Here is a 19,340-nt window from a genome sequence, read left to right as displayed (position 1 = left end):
TTCACATGCATGGCTGCACTACGTTGCAGTGGGTGTGGCCAAGGCATAGACTCTTGGGTGCATGGCCAAAGGCCATAGGCCGTAGGCCACGCACCCAAGAGGGTAGGCCTTGGCCACACTCACCGCAACGTAATGCAGCCACGCATGCGAACACTGACATACTGATATAAGGATGCCACAAATCTGTTTATGGATTCATTTCTTTTTTCCCTTTGCTCCTTAGCATAAGTTGTTACAACCATACGTTGCTGCATCGTACAGTTTTAACTCTGCATCTCTCCGAGGATGGTGACCTTTAAAGATTGCTTGTGAAGGACATTTTAGACTTGGTAGAGCACCAGAAGTGAGCTGGTATGCGTACACTACCATATGGTGTAGCTTATTGCACTTGTTACACATTAGGGAGCGATATGCCACCATTTGCGTTTGCTAAGGGTTGCCCCTGTTAAGACCCTTTCTTTACGAAGTGCAGTAATAATAACAATACATTTCAGTGGCAGCGTAAAGGACAAGGGCTCTGAAGGAAGGATGTCACAAAGGGCCCTAGATGATCGGTTCGTGCACCTTCGGGTGAGCTACTGTGTGTTAATGAGTACCGTCGGATGTTCACCTACAGCATTGCTGTCTGTTTTCTAGGTGTCACTACTCCTTCCACGGCTACACACATGCCCTTAGTCTTTCCAATGTTTTATGTGGTTGGGTTGTGGCCATTGCACAGATTACTGACTGAGTACTCTACTGTACTATGATGTATTGGGTCTGTGTACTTAATTGAGTGCTGGGAACAAAGGGCAATGTTGTGCAGATCTTGTGGTTTGGTTGGCTGTAATAAAATACTATGTGAATGGAAGTGGGTAGGCGTGCCGAAGGCTGTGTTATGCTGCAGGGGTTGGGTAGGAATGATGGTGGCTATGTTACGTTTGTGGTACTCGGCCACATGTTCACATGCATGGCTGCATTACGTTGCAGTGCGTGTGGCCAAGGCCTAGGCTCTTTTTCTTTTGTCCTTGCCTTTCGCATGGTGCTTGAGGAACTGCTGCAATGACTTGATAGAATTGTGGCGACCGTTATAAATTGATGTGCAAGGCCATTTTCGTAGATGGACCATATTGGTTTGCTCCCATGGACAGTGGCATTTAACTTTGATGGGGATGTTTGTGAAAGCAGTGATTCTTCTTCCATTATGCTATTGCCTACCTTTTCCTACCCCCGTACAGTGCTATTTATGGCAATTTGGTTTCTTTGCTCTTGTTTGTTTGATTCCTTATTGAAGTATGCCTCTGTGCTGGTGGTGTGACTCCACTCACCTGTACTGATGTTGCCAAAGGTATGTATGCTGATATTGTGTTTGTTTCGAAGTAGTGATTGTAGTTTACAGATTACTTTTGTTAGTGGTTTGATTCTCATTACAATCAATACACAGAATGTTAGTTTCAAGAGCATTGCACTGTCTACAATAGCTTCCAGGATTACTTTTCTGCGGTAAGGTTTAAGGGTTGAGCGTGATTTCTTCCCTCTACTTATAAGGTTCTAATGGACTCTGTGGTGTACCATTTTTTATAAAATATTTTTTTTCGAATGCTTGTTTGTGGTGGCATTAATATTTGCACATACTCAATTACCACTAGTGACAGTTGAACTCTTTGAGTACCTTTCATTACCTTTCTTTTCATTTCTACATTTTGACTGACCCATTACATTCTCCTTACTGGTAGGTTCTTTTGTTTTCCTTATTGACATTATTAGCTGTTCTCTTTCAACTTTCTGTACAAAATCTGCTAGGGGTGGATGTGTACTTTCTATGCTTTTAGGTAGAGCTGGTCTATTTCTGCGTTGTTTTCTATGGAGTTCCTTTTTGCTAGGCATTCTGTAGCAGCTACTGGAGAAAAAAGGAAAGTGTAGGTCTGCACATTTTCTGATGTATATGTGTGGAACTGTGCATGAATGGATGAATATGAGGGTAGGAATACAGATAGAGGTGAGTGATTGTGTAATGGTGGGTTAGTGTACGGTGGGAATGCTATATTGCTATTTGGAAGTTCATATAATGGCGGCAACATGATAACACAAAGTGAGCAACTGCTGAGGTGCAATGAGTAAGCATGAAGCAAATAGCAGTGAGTTGATGCAATTGTGTACCTTAATATACAAGAACACTGCACTGTGTTACTAAGAGGTGCCCCTCCATGATAATATTGCACTCACTTTGTTGGCTATCGAGAGTAGGCTTCCTCTGGGTTGCATTTTCAAGTTGACATGCCACTGGCTGTCGGGACAGAGGTGGTTCCTGCAGCTGTCAAGATAGACAGTCAGAACATTTGTTTGTTAATGGCATACTGACTGCATTTGGAGAATACATTACATAAAAGGGTAGCGGGATGTGTTGCCAGGAAGACTTAGTGTGTGTGTGTGTGTACTTGGATGGTTGTGTATATGAATGGGAATTTGGGAGCATCAGCATTGTTGGGGAGGGGTTATGTGGGTCATTAGTAAGTATGCCGTATGATGTGCTGTTTAGCAAGTGTGTGCATTGGTGTAGGAGTATTTACTCGGCAAATGGATTAGTCCTACTTGTAGAACGGTGTGAAAAAGGTTGGGAAAGGTGTACAGCATGGAAAGGAAAATGTTTTTGTGTGTGAAATGCCATTAACTTTTCTAAACATATATGCTTCCAACACGAGTAGAGCAATCATTTCCCTTGTTGGCTTTATATATCCACATTTACAATTGCTACTGTTGTCAATCCACACATAAATGTTTTGCCTTTCTAAGTAATGTTACATTCTGTGAAGTGTGCAAGGTAAGTGGCAGGCACCCTGTTCTAATGCATGCAGGGTAGCTACTTGGTTTACGTTGATAGAATACAGTCATTGCTCCTTTTCTGCAACAATTTTATGCATTTTACAGGAAATGCATTAGTGTGGAAAAAAGTCATACAATTGACAGAAGGAAAGAAGAGAAGTAACTATTTGGATATTACAATGGCTGACATGGGTAAATTAAAACTTTCAAAGTACATAACATTGCAAGTGGCATTTGATGGTAGGTGATGGGAGAAATGACAGTATGTTTTTTTAGTACGTTTTGAAGGTTCAGTGGTAGGTACCCGGCTCAGAGGCACTTATAATAGAGCAAAAATACTGTATAAAAAATATTGATACCTGCACTTTGTGGTGATGGGTGCCGCTCTGGATAAATCTGAATGCAGAAATCTTGGGTTGTTTTACAACACTTTCTACTGGAGGTGCTTTCGAATCGCACAACACTTGTACTCTGAGTGTTTAACAGTACATATGGAGTGCTGTACAGAAATTCTAGTGTTAGATGCAGAGGTCTTGGATGTGATTGGTGGATGCGTGCGTGACTATTTAACAGTACCCAATGAGGGAGTGCTGGGAAAAGAGTAGTGGAATGGGAAGAAGGATTGCCCCTGCTTTACTGGGGCGCGGCCCTCATGGTAGTTGGGGAAGCGCATGCGCCATATACTGGCCTTCTCAACATGGAAATGGGACTGTGGGGGTTATCCAATCAAGTGTTGACGGTGTGTGTCACAGGAAGGGGCGGTAATACTTTTTTACATTACTCTGTGTAATGAGGCTGGCAGAGATGGAGAGACGCACAGTGTTGATCCTGGGTGATGCCTTTGTGCAAGATATGCACAGGTATGCCCTGGAAAGAGGCTTTGGTGGCAGTTTCGATTTGGAAGGAGTGGAGGCTTTGTGGTGCTGTGTCATTGTGTGCAGTTTCGGCGCTGTGGTAGCACTTTGCAGAGATGTGGCTACTGTCACTACTGTTCATGTTGCATTATGGAGCCCTGCATTTGGGTTGCATCCCTTGTGCACATTTGTTCCGTCAACTAAAGAAGTTGGTGAAAGCAGTGATGCAGATTTTTCCCACTGCCAAGGTCCTTTCTCATGCATACCACCAAGAACAATATGGGACGATCCCAATGTAATTTGTACCCAGCTAGAGGTCGGAAGGTGTCTTAGAAACAGAAGCATGTATCAATTTTCGTGCGCTGCTGGGATGTTTTCCTGTGACAATGACATCCTTCATTCTGGAAATGTGTACTTTTCCCATGCAAATGGCATTTCTTTGTCCGCCATTGGAAATGGTATTTTGTTTTACAATTTACAGGCTGCGTTGAAGAGATTCCTGTATGAATGTAAGGAGGAGAAGAAAACAAGAAAATAAAAACCTGTATAAAAACCCCAAAAAGGTGTTTGTTTACAAGCACCTACAAAGAAAAGGCTCTTTTCAGAAGCACCACTAAAGATGAAATTCCCAACACTGGTTGAAATTTGTTCCCCCACTCCCGTACCCAGCACGACAAGTCCGCGGATACCGCGGTAGTCCCAGGATTACACGTGCCACATCCAGGACTTTTGAGGATGGCAGCATGGAAATGGGACAGTGGAGGCCAAGGGATTGCTCAATAAGGTTTCTGGGTGTGGTGTGTACGCAGAGACTGTGGCAGAATGTCTATTTGTAGAGAGGAATGCAGAAGCCTATGGTTATGGCTGTGTCGTTCAGGAGGCAGAGTGTATGGATTTTGGGGCACTCCAACGTACATTGGTTGAAAGTAAATGCAAAACACTGGAGTGGCTGCACATTTTGCATTCTATGATGTGGATGTGCAGTCATATGGCGTACGTGCAATGAAGTGGTTGATTTTGGTTCCACTTTGTGCCACTTTCGTGACGCTTGATCATCCAGACATTATTCTTCATTGTGGAGGCAACAGTTTAGGACTTGTTACCTGAATGTGTGTGCAGTTTGCGATGAAGGAGGCACTTGGCCAGGTCATGCATATGTTTCCGAACTCCTGAGTAATTTTTTCTCGCATTGCGTAGACACAGATGTGGCTGCGTTTATCTTTCTTTGATCCGCAAATGAAGAAAGTGAGGCGCTATGTCAAGAAGGCTGTTTGTGCCTTTTTCACAGATGTTGCCATGTCCTACTTTCATAATGCAAATATTACGTTTAGTAGCACAAACATTTTTCCAACGGATGGGGTTTGTTCTTGCTGCTCCTGGCAATTAGCTTTTTCTGCCAACTACCCAAAATGCATTGCTGCCCTTTTTGCAAGTACAGCAAGCATTCTTCTAGTACCTGTTGCACACTTCCACCTTTCCAAACACAAACAAACACCATAAAAAACCTCTTTTTACAGCCAATCCTTTCTCCCGGAAACGACTGCAATGTTTTTGACAGAGCCACACCTCCCATCTTTTACCCCGCAATGTGCGGAACTCATAGGCTGAGCGGCAGCCTGCATCCTTTCCTTGGCAATTCCACCTTTTCATCTCTGAAAGGTGCCTTTGAAAGGAGCCTTTTTTTTAATGGTTTTCCTTTTTTTTTACTGTTTCGTATCTTTCTTGGTCTTGCAACACAAGACACAGAAGGAAAGGAAGGCAACGGAGGGTATTGAAGGGGCACCAACCACAGGGATAAGCTAGGGCAAATGCAGAGAGAGGAAGATGTTGGGTGGCCCTCACTTAGGTAGGGGGCAGTTATTCTCATGCTCCCGGACCGAAGCCTCGAAAGCACTTTGAAGTTGCTCCCCCCTGTAGAGTACTGCATCGCAGTACATGCACAATACAATGCCCTTTCACAGGTAAGCGTCTGCTGCGGTGCATATTGCCTGCAAGGCTCCTTTAGGGATCTGCTGCCCCACAGGACTGTCTGTGGTGGTGGCAGGAGCAGATGCAGAGAATGCTATAGAGGAAAATAACCTACTGCCTTGTTCGAAGGACACTACCCTCCGACCTGCTGCCTTGTAGTTCGATTTGAGGTGTTGCCGCATGGAGGTGGTGCCGTAGCTGTACAAGCCAGGTTTTTCGCGACTGAATACTCAGTGCATCTCACGTGGTTAGCACAAGATTTTGGTACGTTTCCTACGGTGCTAAACAATTTCCACACCCGGAACTCGTGCTGGCTGCAGGCAATGGGGATTTGCTCTACTTCATCCTCGTTCTCCTCTTGCTCCCTATCTGCATCACCACGTCTGTTCCCTTGTCCAGGCCCTTCAGAAGGTGGTGGTGGTGGTTAGGGTGCTGCTGACTTACAGGCAGTAGTAGCAGCCATGGGTGCCATTAGTGGTAAAAGTAATGTAGCACAGCTAAATTGCTCAGAAAGCAATTCCAGCACAAAGCAATGTGGACCGCTGCTGTGCTATGGAAAGCCAAAAACACAATGCGGAGCAGCACTGGGGTGTGCCCTTTTATAGGGCTGCTGTGGAACCAGAAAGCGGCCTTAAATCGTTCATCAAAATAGTTACATGTACAATGACACAGTGTGCAACGTTTGTAAGGGTGTACTTTCACAGTAACACCCCTTGCATGGCAGAAAACAGTACTTTTCTGATGTCCGGGGGGCTTGATCGTGTCCGTCAAATAAGGGCCCACACGCAGAATGGGGGTGGTCACATAGTAACATCGCAAATGTTCTCGAATGGGACGGCTGTCCGCAGGACGTATATTGGGCGGAATACTTTGTGCGCATGTGTATAGGTATCCTACGAACAGGGTTGGCCACCCCGGACTAATTACAACTGCGACACATGTCTGGCGACCATTTTGGAACTACCTGGGTGTTTGTAGGCTACAGCAAGTGCAATGGTCGTGTGCACAGCTGTCCGTAGGATGTGGGTGGACATCTCTAACTACTGAAAGTATGTCAGAACCTTTTCCGACCATGCTAGACAGGGGCAGTGTTACCAGGACACAGAGGATGTGATATGCATACGCGTAACTGTGGAGCGGAGAGACATGCACTCCCACAACTAATTAAAGGTGCATCACAAGGTGCAGACATGCACCCAGTACTGGCGTCCTATGGATACCTTCCTTGTGATTTGCGCATACGCCGGGCAGGTGCGGTGTCCGTAGGAAACCTCTATTTCGTTTAACTGCGCCCATCCCGGACAGTACTGTGTGTCGCAGACTCCTAATGGAATTTTAAATTAAAAGGAAAAGCCACTCACACAATCAGCAACAATTTACATCTACACCTTTACTTTCAGACATATGTAGGCACTATTAGGAAAGGGAAGGGGTAGCAGAAATGGATACATATACAGGGGAATTGGGGATTTGTACAAGTTCGTCATGAGGGTAGCCAAGGATTGAGGTCTCATCCTAACGTCTCTGATCACAGGGAATTTGTGGGGGTGGTGGGCTGGGAAATGGGGAAGGGGTTCACGTGCAGGGAGGGCAGTGGTTTTTTATTTTTTCCATAATGTGTCCTCGTTCAAAATCGTTTAACGCAGCAAAATTGTTTAGCAATTGTTAAATTTTGGCGTCCATGCCGTCTACTTTATTTACAGAGTTTCCTTCATTTCCGGTGGCGGTATGCTGTTGTGGAAGCGGTGCCGCTTGTGGTGCATTCCTTTCATTTCCAGTATGTCCTGTTAAAGAAAAAATATCTGTTAGGTGTATATGTAGCAATACATATTAACTTTCTTAGTTTTCAGACTGTGCTGCGTACCAATGGGGACACTATTGTTACTCATTTCGTCATGAGGGAAATTCTATTCCAGCCATTCTAGGGTGCTTGCCATTGCTGCTTACAAAAATAAAATCATGCTTTTCTACTATTGTACTCTGCCCAGGCTGTGCAATTATAGGGGAAACTTTAGTGTACTTACTCTGTTGTAGAAAAGTTCTGTTCTCAATACTTTACAGTCCTTCCTCTACCTCTTCCTTCTTCGTTCCTATGTACAGCAGCAGTGCGGTAATATTGTCGGACGCAGATGTTATTTCCCTTGTTGGTGCATTCCATTATGGTGCATACCATATGCCTTTGCTCTGTTTGTTTTACATGCACACAGTTTGTAGACCTACTCCATTTTTCCTTGCCATGCACGTAGATGGTGCTCTTTCTATATGTTCCTTGTCTTTGCGGAATGGTACCACTATGTTAGAGAACCCCTGCCTTTTTCTGCAGTTTCAGTGCTACCCGATATCTGCGAACAGACGCACAGTCCACGGTTACTGTGCTCATCGATTTGTTATGCATATTATAACAGAGCCTGCAGGTGCGGGAACCAAAAATTACCTTTACCCAGTGGACTGTTAATGTGGGTAGTGGGCAATTAAGTCCTCTAGTTAATGCCTGCTCCAGCGAGCACTAAAGCTAATTAAAAGTATCTCATGCAACATGAATCCCAAACTTTACAGAAAATATGTAATTGAATCCAGATTGTTGTATGAAATATTTGAATGTAAATGCGATTAATTCTACCTAATTTGGTTCCTTAACATTTGATTAATAGATCATAGACTGTCATACGATGGTTTGAAGTTTATTATCTTCAATTAATTATCAGGATTGTCAGCGATCAAACTTTTTAAAAGACTTTTACCAAGCTGAGAACCTTACCTATCTCTCTCCGCGTCCTGATACCCTCGGGTCTGGCGCACGCTACAAATAATAAAAAAACAACCAAACCGTCAGTTTGTCCACGATCATAAATCCCACAGCAACATTCTCCGAGAACGTGGTCTTTAATTGAAATGACATTGGCTCGTCACACAATGCTGACATTGCATAGTCATTGCTGCTCTATTTCAGGTGGATTTCCTGAAAAATGGGTCGGCCTTTAGAATCTTGGGCCTGCACAGTGGCTCCAAACCACAGCCAGATCCTCAACTGTAGCTTCTTGACTTACCACAGAAGCAGCCTCAAGCCTCTACCTGATAGTCCCGCCATGTACTTGTTCGACCCTTGCCTTCTGATATGATCCCTCCGATTGGCTGCAAAAGCAGCAGGATCAGCAATTTCCTCTCTCTGCTAGTATTTGTTCATGTATTTCTTATACTTTTCTGGAATTGGCTGTATTAACCTTATAGTTGCATTGTCATCAGTCAACATATTATGTTAGCAATTAAACAAGAGAAATGAGTTATTACGTTTAAGCTTATTTTACTACAGTGCAACATTATTAGTTGTTCTAGAAGCTCAACCTTGCTCAATGCCGATTCTGCCCGCCGGTTTTGGGCGTTGTTAATCTTAGTGTCTGTTTGCCATGGAATCCCCCTTAATGCCACAAAATGAAAATGACATGCACCTTCGATAGATGCTGCCTGCACCCCTTGGATTTCAATATACCTTCCTCTGGGTTTGTTATTTCCGATAACCCTTGATATGACCGTCACCCAATGGCTTTCTGAGATCAGAAGTCCAGCCTTTCTTCCTATTGTAGATATGAATGTCACAACGCGCCACATTGCCATTGTATCCTTGTCTGTAGCAATTAGGTGTACTTTCTGCCTGCTCCTGTTTTAGCTTGCGGGTTCCCTTTTACTTAGTGTGTCATTTTCAGTATATGACTGTGCCCAGTGCATTTTGATTAAAAAAAGTGAACTACTATCCAACTGAAAACTTTTTATTTCTTGTGTCCAACAGTGGCTTATCAGACACCATCATACTGGATATCATATCGAATTACTTGGTACTTCCAAATCGAATAACAGTCCCACTGGTCAGTGACTTGGAGCTGAAACAAATACGTTTCCCTATACCCAAGGTAAGGTTACTTTCCTCCTCTCTCTGCACTATTTATTGGTGGAACTGCATCTTTCGTGTATGTAAACCTTTGCACTTGCCAACATTTTCCTCTAATCCCTACCTACCGCACCGCAGGTGTGTTAACACGATGTTATGTGTTAATACATTGATGGAAATAACTAGGTTTTAAAAAATATAATCATTTACATTTTTCACAAAAAATCATGCATTGTTTTGCAATAATGTTTTATTTACAGAGTGCTTTTTTGAAGTTGTGTGCAACAATGTGTTACAATGACATGTTAAAAAAAAAAAAGCAACGGAATCCAAGTTGTGTTGTGCCACACGACGCGCGCTCGCAAAAAATATTTTATGTGAATGGATAAAGATCCTTTTTTATCGTTAACTTATTACTATTAGGTATCCCTACATATTATCCCCACCAAAAATATCCCCGTACATATGGTCGTATGTCTGGCCATAGGCGATATTTTTGGGGGGTCATTTGTGGGAGCGGTGGGTGTCCCCGCACATTTAAAAAGAATGCAGGGTGTCCCACGCACGGTCCATGGCTCAATACCGCCGCAAAAATATGGCGATATTTTTGTTTCGCGATATTTTTTGTGGGGATATTAACACATGGAACCTTAATATTATAGCAGATTAACATTACATGACATTTCATCAATCCATGTTCAATAATAAATAACAATGCTCGATATCTCAAAGAATATGAATATTAGGATTTTTTTTTACAAAGTTGATGATAATCCTCCATACTTACCCGATTGATCAATTCGTTGAATATAAATTCTCTATTGTTGGGAAGTCATAGTTGATGATTAGTAACACCTGAGAAACATCCAGTCCCCTAGCACAGACATCTGTAGAAATGAGTACCCAACTTGTACCAGATTGGATTTCTGTTTTCTAAATTCAGTGCAAAGGAAAGGACTCAGTGCCTCATGTTGTAGGATCTGTTGGTAATGTACATTGTGGTAGAAAGTGCTTGCATTCTATTTTTGGATCTGGTTGATCTGCCCGCGAACGTTTTGTTCGTGGGCAGACTGCCTGTAGTAAAACTGCTTGGGCCCCCGTTTTGACTGTTCATTGAAAACAGGGGCCCAAGCAATTTTTGTCCCCCGCCTTCATTGTTAAGGATGCCATTTAGCCATCTGTTTACATTGGGGCTTTATCCTTTCTGTGACTATCTTCCATTTATGTGTTATTCCTATGGAGCTGCATTCTCAATGAGCACCTCATGGGCGGTTTAGAAGTGTAGGTGAGGTGGAAGCGGAGGTTGGTCTTGTATGCTTTCCATCTAATTGCACTGAGTGAATCCATTAGTTTATGTCCTTATTGAATGCCCCCCAGATGCTCTGTCCATATTGCTGATTTTCTGGAAATGATGTTGCAGCCTTTGCTTTATTGGTGCATTTTTCTGGAGCACACCAATTTGACTGTTTCTAAGCACTATATCCACTCTGTGTGTTTTTGAGCACCTGTACATGCACACGCGTGTTTGTGTGTGTGAGGGTGTGGATTCCATATACAACTCTGATTGCTATGCTTGTACTGCAGTCATTCTTCTGGCAGCATGTGTCACTGCTCCTGAAGAGTCTGAGGCGATAAAGGAGATGCCAAGAAGGATAAACAAATCCTGTTGCTTCCGTTTGGTATTCTTTCCATACAGCTTGAAGGGCATTCCCACTTTAGCCAGCCCACCTTATGAAATTCCTAAATGGTCCATGTAAATTCAGTTGAAGGTGACCTAGATTCAGCCTTGCTGGAAACTTGTGACAATCATTCTTCTCTTTCCATCATTTATATGAATTACGGAGTCAGTGTGATACCTTGATATGAGTTCACGTATATAGTAGGTGCAGCTTGTTCATAGGATATCCCTGTTAAATCAGAATAGGACACCTTAGTTCTGGTTATAAAGAATGCCGCGCATCTCTTTGTTAGTTTTGTATAATTGAGCAAGCTTCCACATATAGAATATATATCGATTTCTGAGGCTGAGGATGTGCCTAGATCACATGCTATTCATAGGCTGATATTTAGTGGTAGTCGCAGAGTATTGCAGGACTTGTTTTCGAAATTCGAAAAGGGTGGTCCACTCAGCGTGTTTGTAAAACTATCCCTAGTTTGACGTCTACTGTACACATGGTACTTCACACGTCCTGGCCCCTCAGATTATTTATTTCTGGCATCGTAGTCGGTCGCATGTTGCGGAGATTCCTGACTGTACACCTTTACTATTACAAAATGTAATAATATATTGACATTCCATCCTATATTCGCCTCTTGAGATTAAGCAACCTTAGGCAACGCTCAACGGACGTCTTGAACTACCTGCGTCGAATAGAGATCCTCATTTTGACGACCGTTGACTTAGGCCTACAAAGGCCTTCACCGGGCTTCGGCCTATCACAGTAAGGAGAGTGGAGGGGTGGGTAGACAACTAATCTTTGTTTTTTAGTGAATGCCTATTTCCCTCATACCACTTCCATTTTTCGGCATGCTGCCTTTCCATCTAAATATGGGAAACACTCCCTTTAAATGTTGCCCATCTTGCAGTCGCAAGGACCCCTGGAAGGACATGCACCGTGTGTGCAATTGCTGCCTTCCACGGGATCACAAAGAAAAGCATTGCAAATCCTGCAAACCTTTTAAACCTAAAACCTAAATGGCTCGCTGTACCATGCGCTGGACCACACACCCTATGCAGGCTGAGGCATCCATTCGATAGTGACGCCGAAGAGGATTGGGGTTCCATGTTTCGCCGCGTGCTGGCCCAGAAGTCCGATAATCAGGCCGGCGGCCCTGTAATGGAGACAACACCCGGCGGCAAAAGCACACACTCCCAGAAACGCACAGACCTAAGCCGTACACCAACCACAGTGTCAGAAAAGCACGCCCACACAGTGTCGAGGGAGAAAGAAAAATCAAAACGCCCACTGTCCTCCTCTGCATCCTCGCGCTTGCGATCACCCCAAGACAGAACTCTCAAACAAGCGCATGGTAGGCCCGTTGTTGATACTGCTCCAGAAAAGGCCCTTCTTTCGTGTGCCGATGAGCGTATGTCGAAACAAAAATCTTTGCACACTTCAAACCCGTCAAAATCCAACAATTAATAGAAAACAATGCCTCCAAAACTCTCCTTAAGAGTAAAACATCGAAATCAACACATATTTAGGCAGCAGAAAAACAAAAGACTCAGGAAAGACATTATACACTCTCTCAAGATGCTTTGACAGAGGTTTCGAAAATAGGCTTCAAAGGGATTGTGTCCTCCGACGTATTCCTTATCTTTGATGTTATCCATTCCAGCTTGCTGACTTCGGAATTTTTTTTCAGTAGAGAGCGCTGCGCATCGACGTCCTTCGAGTCGGTGTCCCTCGACAGCCACCGTATCGGCGCCGACGTCATCATGAGTATAAATAGACTTGCGCAGCGTCCGTTGCTCAGTTCTGTTTTTCCGAGCTCCGTGGGCCTCGGCAATGTAACGCTCGGTTCCTTTCTTCAGGAAAAACTTTCTTATTTTTTGAAGATTATTACCTTAAAACAATGGCGTCTTCATACGAACCATCGACTCCTCGGACCGGTTTCAAAACATGTCGTGACTGTGGGAAGAAAAATGTCATTAACGGATCCTCACAGGATCCGTTTGTGGTGCCTTGGATTGGAGCATCACTGTTCGGAATGCGAGGACTGTATGTCCATGACGGCGAAAGCCTTGAAGGAGCGTAAGGGGAAGTTAGAAAGAGGTAATGACTTTAAAACTTTTACTCCCTCGAAAGTTTCTTCGGCTGAGTCGAGACATTCGTCTCCTCGTCGACAAAAGAAACATTCCCGTTCAAGATCTCAAAGCGGTTCTCATCAGTCTTCGAGATCAAAACACTCTAAGAAGAGGCGTCGTAGATCTCCCTCTTCTTCTTCCTCTACTTCCTCAGAAAGGGTCACCTGCCCCACGAAACACAGCTCTCCGGCTAAGTGGGAGGAATTCCGTAAAAAAATGCTTAGTGTCTTTGAGAAAGCGGCCTCAACCCCCTCATAGATGTCTAAAGGTGATACCCTGGGTGAAAGACCCGAAAAATCAAAACGCAGCGAGTTGTTGAACCCGGCAAGAGAAAGTACTCGAGAGCGTCATGAACCCTCGAGTAACAGCAGTAAGACCGCGTCATCGGCGCTGTCATCGAAGGTTTCTTCGATTCACAGATCTGCATCATCGACGCCTTTGTCGAAGGGTCCTTCGATGCATAAATCGGTTGCATCGACGCCATCTTCGATGCCACTGTCGACTCAGATAAAAGACAAACCTATAACTGTCACTACATCACAGGCAGTAGAGGTGTCGAAAGCTTCGACCATGGCGTCGAGGATGCCATCAACAATCTCAACGACGCCAAGTAGGATTCCGATCCTCTCGAGTGCATCAAGGTCTTTTCAAACTTTCTCGACGCCTTTTTCAGGCTTGTCGAAGTCTGAAATCCACGTCGACAACCTCAACGTTTTCGCAGGCAGTGACAACTAATTTAGCTCCTTCTGCTCTAGAAATGGTTTTTAAACCATATCCTAGGTCTGGCTACTTTAGAGTCTTGTCCTCTATATATGAGGAAGGGGAGGATTCTGACAATGAGAGACCCTTTGGTTGACAAAGGACTACAATACCCATGCTAGAGGAATTAATCTCTGAGGAGAACGGGTTAAAAGACCTTCAAGACTCTCTACATGAGGCAAGTGGTTTAGATACTTCTCCAGAAGTAGAGTTTGCTAAACCAAACCCTGGAGAGCATGCTGAGACTCCTTATAGGATTCTGATGGCTAGAATATTTGAATTCCTGGGGTGGACTACACCTACACCTTCTTTTCAGCAGAATGACCGTACTGATATTTTAGATAGAGGTCCACAGGAGGATCCTGTTGTTCCTTTTCATGCTGCTCTGCAAAGAAAAATATCTACAAATTGGGAAACTCCTGAAGTTATCCCTGCAGTAAATAAAAAACGTTCTGCTAAATACAGAGTGTATCAGCTTCAGATCCTGAATATCTGAGCAAGCATCCGACTCCAGAGAGTTTAGTTGTACAAGCAGCAACTTCATCTAACAGTAGGTCGGCATATCCTACTATTCCACAGGACAGGGATGATGAAAGATTTGATGCCATGTCAAAAAAAGTATTTTCGGCATGTAGCATGGCGCTTATGTCTATCAACGCCACTTGCACGCTAGCAAGATTCAGCCACACACTTTGGGGGTGTGCTTCATCTGCGGCTGACTTTCTCGCAGAAGGAGAAGAAAGGGAAGCATTCTTGAACATCATAATGGATGGAAAGGATGCAATGTGCGAGTCCCTCCAAACAGGCATTGATTCTGCTGACAGCATCAGCAGGGCTATGGCGTCAAGTACCACAATCAGCACATTTGCGTGGTTGCGGAAGTCTGGTTTTGCTCCAGATGTACAAGCCAGACTTCTGAACATGCCCTTTGATGGCACTTCTTTATTTGGAAAGAAGGCTGATGACAGCTTGGAGAGATTACAAACATCCAAGGCAACAGCGAAATCTCTTGGGGCTGCAATCCGACAGACTCCAAATCGCCCCTCAGGAGCATCCTGGAGGGGTAGGTCCTTTCGCTTTTACTCCGCATTCGGAAAAGGCAGAGGACAACCAGCTCAAAGGGGCCAGAAACGATTCACCCGTGGTGGACAGGTCAAAGGTGCAAAAGCCGCAGCAGCAGGTGCCACTTTACCCTCGGCATCTGCGTCAGCCGCTTCTAAACCCCTCGGAGGTCTCCCCTCACAAGACATCAGTAGGGGGCAGGTTAACTCAACATCTGGCAGAATGGCAGGCTATTACGTCAGATGCTTGGGCATTGGAGACAGTTGCCCAAGGTTACTGCCTGCCCTTCCTACACATTCCTCAGAGTCATCCACCGGGGAACAACTCTTTGAAGCTTCCAGACCCGCTCCTTATGCAGGAGATTTTAGACCTGCTAGAGAAGGGTGCCATAGAACAAGGGTTGTTACTCCCCCTACTTCCTAGTACCAAAGAAGGACGGAGGACTGAGACCCATCTTGGACATGCGAGAATTGAACAAATTCCTCAGGAAAGACAAGTTCAAGATGGTAACTCTTTCTCAGATCCTTCAGGCCCTCCAGCTTCAGAACTGGTTGGTATCTCTAAACCTTCAGGATGCTTATTTCCATGTGCCAATCCATCTCAAACACAGGAAATACCTGAGGTTCGCAATTGGCAGCTCTCACCATCAATTTCGAGTTCTGCCATTTGGGCTGAGCTCCGCCCCAAGGGTCTTTACCAAGCTAATGTCGGTAGTGGCTGCAAGTCTAAGGAGTGAAGGGATCCACGTCTACCCCTACCTGGACGATTGGTTGATCAGAGCAGCATCTCTGGAGCAAGCTCAGATCCAGCTAGATTATGTCTGCCACTTCCTTCACAAGCTGGGCTTCTCCCTCAACTTAAAGAAGTCATAGATGATACCATCACAGAGACTCCAGTTCATTGGAGCAGTCCTGGACACTTCCCTGGGAAAAGCCTCGCAACCAGAGGTGAGGGCTCAAGATATTCTACAGATGGTCACCAAGTTTCAAAATGCCCAACATCTACCAGCCTTCGGCTTTTTGTGGTTGCGCGGCCTCATGCCATCCTGCATCTTCCTAGTGCCAGAGGCTCGCCTGAGAATGAGATCCCTCCAGTGGGCACTAAGAACCCAATGGTCGCAATTCTCAGGAAGAATATCAGATCTCCTTCAAGACCCGGACAGAGTAGCTCAAGACCTTCAGTGGTGGGCCTGTCGGGAGAACATCTTGAAAGGAGAACAGTTTTGGCAACCATGGCCGGAGATAAACAGTAGTCACGGTGCTTCACTCAAGGAGTGGGGAGCCCATGCCAGCGACTTGACCATCAGCGGTCGTTGGTCTCCATCGGAGTCCAGACTACATATCAACCTGTTGGAGCTGAGAGCAATCAGACTGGCGCTGAAAGCTTTTCTGCCATCAGTACAGGGAAAGAATGTCCTGATAAGGACGGACAACACAGTGGCCATGCACTACCTCAACAAAAGAGGAGGCGTAGGGTCACTGCCACTGTGCAGAGAGGCAATGCAGCTCTGGTTTTGGGCAATTCAAGAAGGAATCTCTCTATCGGCAGTTCACCTAGCCGGAGAGAAGAACTTGATGGCGGACGCTCTGAGCAGGCAGAGCACAGTCTCCCACGAGTGGGAGCTAGCTCAGGAAGTCCTTCAAGAGATCTTCACCCTTTGGGGGACCCCTCAAGTGGATCTGTTCGCCACCAGCATCAACAGGAAGTGCGATCAGTTTTGCCCAAGGGAATTTCCCCTGAGAGGAGCTCTAGGGGACGCGTTCGTAGTGGACTGGGTGTTTCCACTTCTGTATGTGTTTCCTTCAGTCCCTGTCATCCCTCAAATGATCAGGAGGTTGAGAAGATTCCGGAAAGCCATGATCCTAATTGCCCCGGATTGGGCCAGGAGAATGTGGTACCCGGACCTTCTAGACATGTCCATCTGCCCTCAGATTCGTCTTCCGCAAAGAGAGGATCTTCTCTCGCAGAAGGGAGGTCAGGTTCTCCATCCAGACATCAGAACCCTCAACCTTCACGCTTGGTTTCTGAAAGGTTGAGATACAAGGATTGGGATCTCCCAGATGACGTCATGGAGGTATTGCTTTCAGCCAGAAGGCCAGCAACAAAGACTTTATACTGCTGCCGTTGGAACAAATTTTGCAGCTGGCTTAGAGAAAAGAATATTGACCCCTTTTCAGGCAATACACCAATGGTGTTATCTTTCTTGCTTTACTTAGCAAATTCAGGTCTTCAAATTGGTACGATCAAGGGCTACCTTGCAGCGCTGTCAATCTTTAAGCGTACTGCTGACGAGCCCTCATATTTCAAATTACCCTTGGTAATCCAATTTCTACTACTAATGTTTATCCCCCAAAGTCTTTTCAAGTTCCATTGTGGGACCTAAATCTAGTCTTAAAATTTCTGATGGGTATTCCTTTTGAACTACTTCATTCCTGTTCATTAAGATTTCTCACTCTTAAAACAGTCTTTCTAGTGGCTCTAAAATCCGCCAGAAGAGTGAGCGAATTACAAGCTCTATCTTGCAAACCTCCTCAAACAATCTTTCATAAAGACAAGGTTGTTTTGCAAGTGAAGCCTCATTTTCTCCCAAAGGTGGTCTCTGAATCCCACATTACCCAGAAAATAACCTTACCTTCGTTTTATACTGACAATAATTAATTGAATGTTGCAAGACTGTCACCGCGCTTGGAACTAGTATTCCTCATCCATAGTATTCTAATCAGTAGCAATTAAAGTCCACAAATTGGAATCACAGTGTTTTCTTTATATTCTTGTCGTGCAGTACAACAGTGATATAGCCTTTATGTTCTTGTCGTGCAGTACAACAATGATATAGCCGACACGTGTTTCGACCAGTGCGGTCGTCCTCAAGGTTATCTGTATCCTTTTCCTATGTTTAATCTTCAATATGTTATATTCTGCTCATTATTCCAATCGTAGCACAGTATCTCTTCTATTGCAATCAGGAATGTTGTTGAGGTTAGATCCCAGTACCCTATTGTTTAAGGGTCAATCCCTAGAATAGCCTCATAGCCACATGCGGCTATATCATTGTTGTACTGCAGGACAAGAATATAAAGGCTATATCATTGTTGTACTGCACGACAAGAATATAAAGAAAACAACACTCTGATTCTAATTTGTGGACTTTAATTGCTACTGATTAGAATACTATGGATGAGGAATACTAGTTCCAAGCGCGGTGACAGTCTTGCAACATTCAATTAATTATTGTCATTATAGGATGAATCTTTTGTGGAGGATTCTCAGTTTGTGAGACTCCCGCAGCTGGATCACTTACACCTGACAATCATAATAACTGAACATGCCGGGTGAATAGCGCACAGGACTAAGTATCTATCCACTACGGTTCATTTACCTTCGTTTTATCCTCCTCCCCATCCAGGGAAAGAGGAAGAGAGATTACACAGGCTGGATCCAAGGCATGCCTTGAGTTTTTGTATTAGCAGACTTGCTAGGATAAGGCAAGCAGACCAATTATTTGTAGGATACGCAGGGCACAAATTAGGATTGCCAACCTCGAAACGGACCATTTCAAGATGGATCATTTTAACCATTCTAGAATGCTACAAATTGGCAGGAAAAGAACCCCCTCAACATCTTAAGGCTCATTCAACCAGGGGTATCGCAGCCTCTTCGGCTCTCCAAAGAGGGGTCCCAATTAAAGATATATGTGTGGCTGCCACATTTACTCCCACCTCCTCTTTACACTACTGCTATGGGAGTCTATCAAAGATAAGGAATACGTCGGAGGACACAATCCCTTCGAAGAACAAGTTACTTTCTCACCTGGTATCGTTCTTTCGATGGGATGTTCCTCTGACCGTATTCCTTAACGCCCCTCCCATCCATCCCTGCAGTAAAACATCCCTTCTAGTTGCAGCTTACGCTCTTTCAAGGTTACTAACCAATTAATGCGAAGCAAATTTAAGCTTCAAAACGGAACTGAGCAACGGACACTGCGCAAGTCTATTTATACTTATAATGACGTCAGCGCCGATACACCGACTCGAAGGACGTCGACGCGCAGCACCCTCTACTGAACATTTTTTCCGAGGCCAGCAAGCTGGAATGGATAACATCAAAGATAAGGACTACGTCGGAGGAACATCCCATCAAAAGAACGTTACCAGGTAGGAAAGTAACTTGTTCTTCTCAGCTAGAACCCTCTCCCTCAAGGCCA

The 19,340-nt window shown here is 44.6% G+C and overlaps 1 protein-coding gene across 4 annotated transcripts in view; it reads left to right on the top strand.

The window, feature by feature from the left end:
* Positions 1–19,340, top strand: part of ESYT2 (extended synaptotagmin 2) — a 1,091,416-nt gene that overhangs the window by 598,556 nt on the left and 473,520 nt on the right. For all 4 annotated transcript variants that reach the window (XM_069647986.1, XM_069647985.1, XM_069647987.1 and 1 more), the window contains exon 8: positions 9,409–9,529. In XM_069647986.1, the coding sequence (XP_069504087.1) occupies positions 9,409–9,529 (121 nt within the window). The remainder of the gene's footprint in view (positions 1–9,408; positions 9,530–19,340) is intronic.

Source organism: Ambystoma mexicanum, chromosome 2q (genome assembly GCF_040938575.1).
Source record: "Ambystoma mexicanum isolate Mex_15411 chromosome 2q, UKY_AmexF1_1, whole genome shotgun sequence".
In the NCBI taxonomy this organism is placed as follows: Eukaryota; Metazoa; Chordata; class Amphibia; order Caudata; family Ambystomatidae; genus Ambystoma; species Ambystoma mexicanum.
The sequence above is the reverse complement of the archived record's forward strand: the minus strand, read 5'-3'. Positions and strand labels throughout refer to the sequence as shown.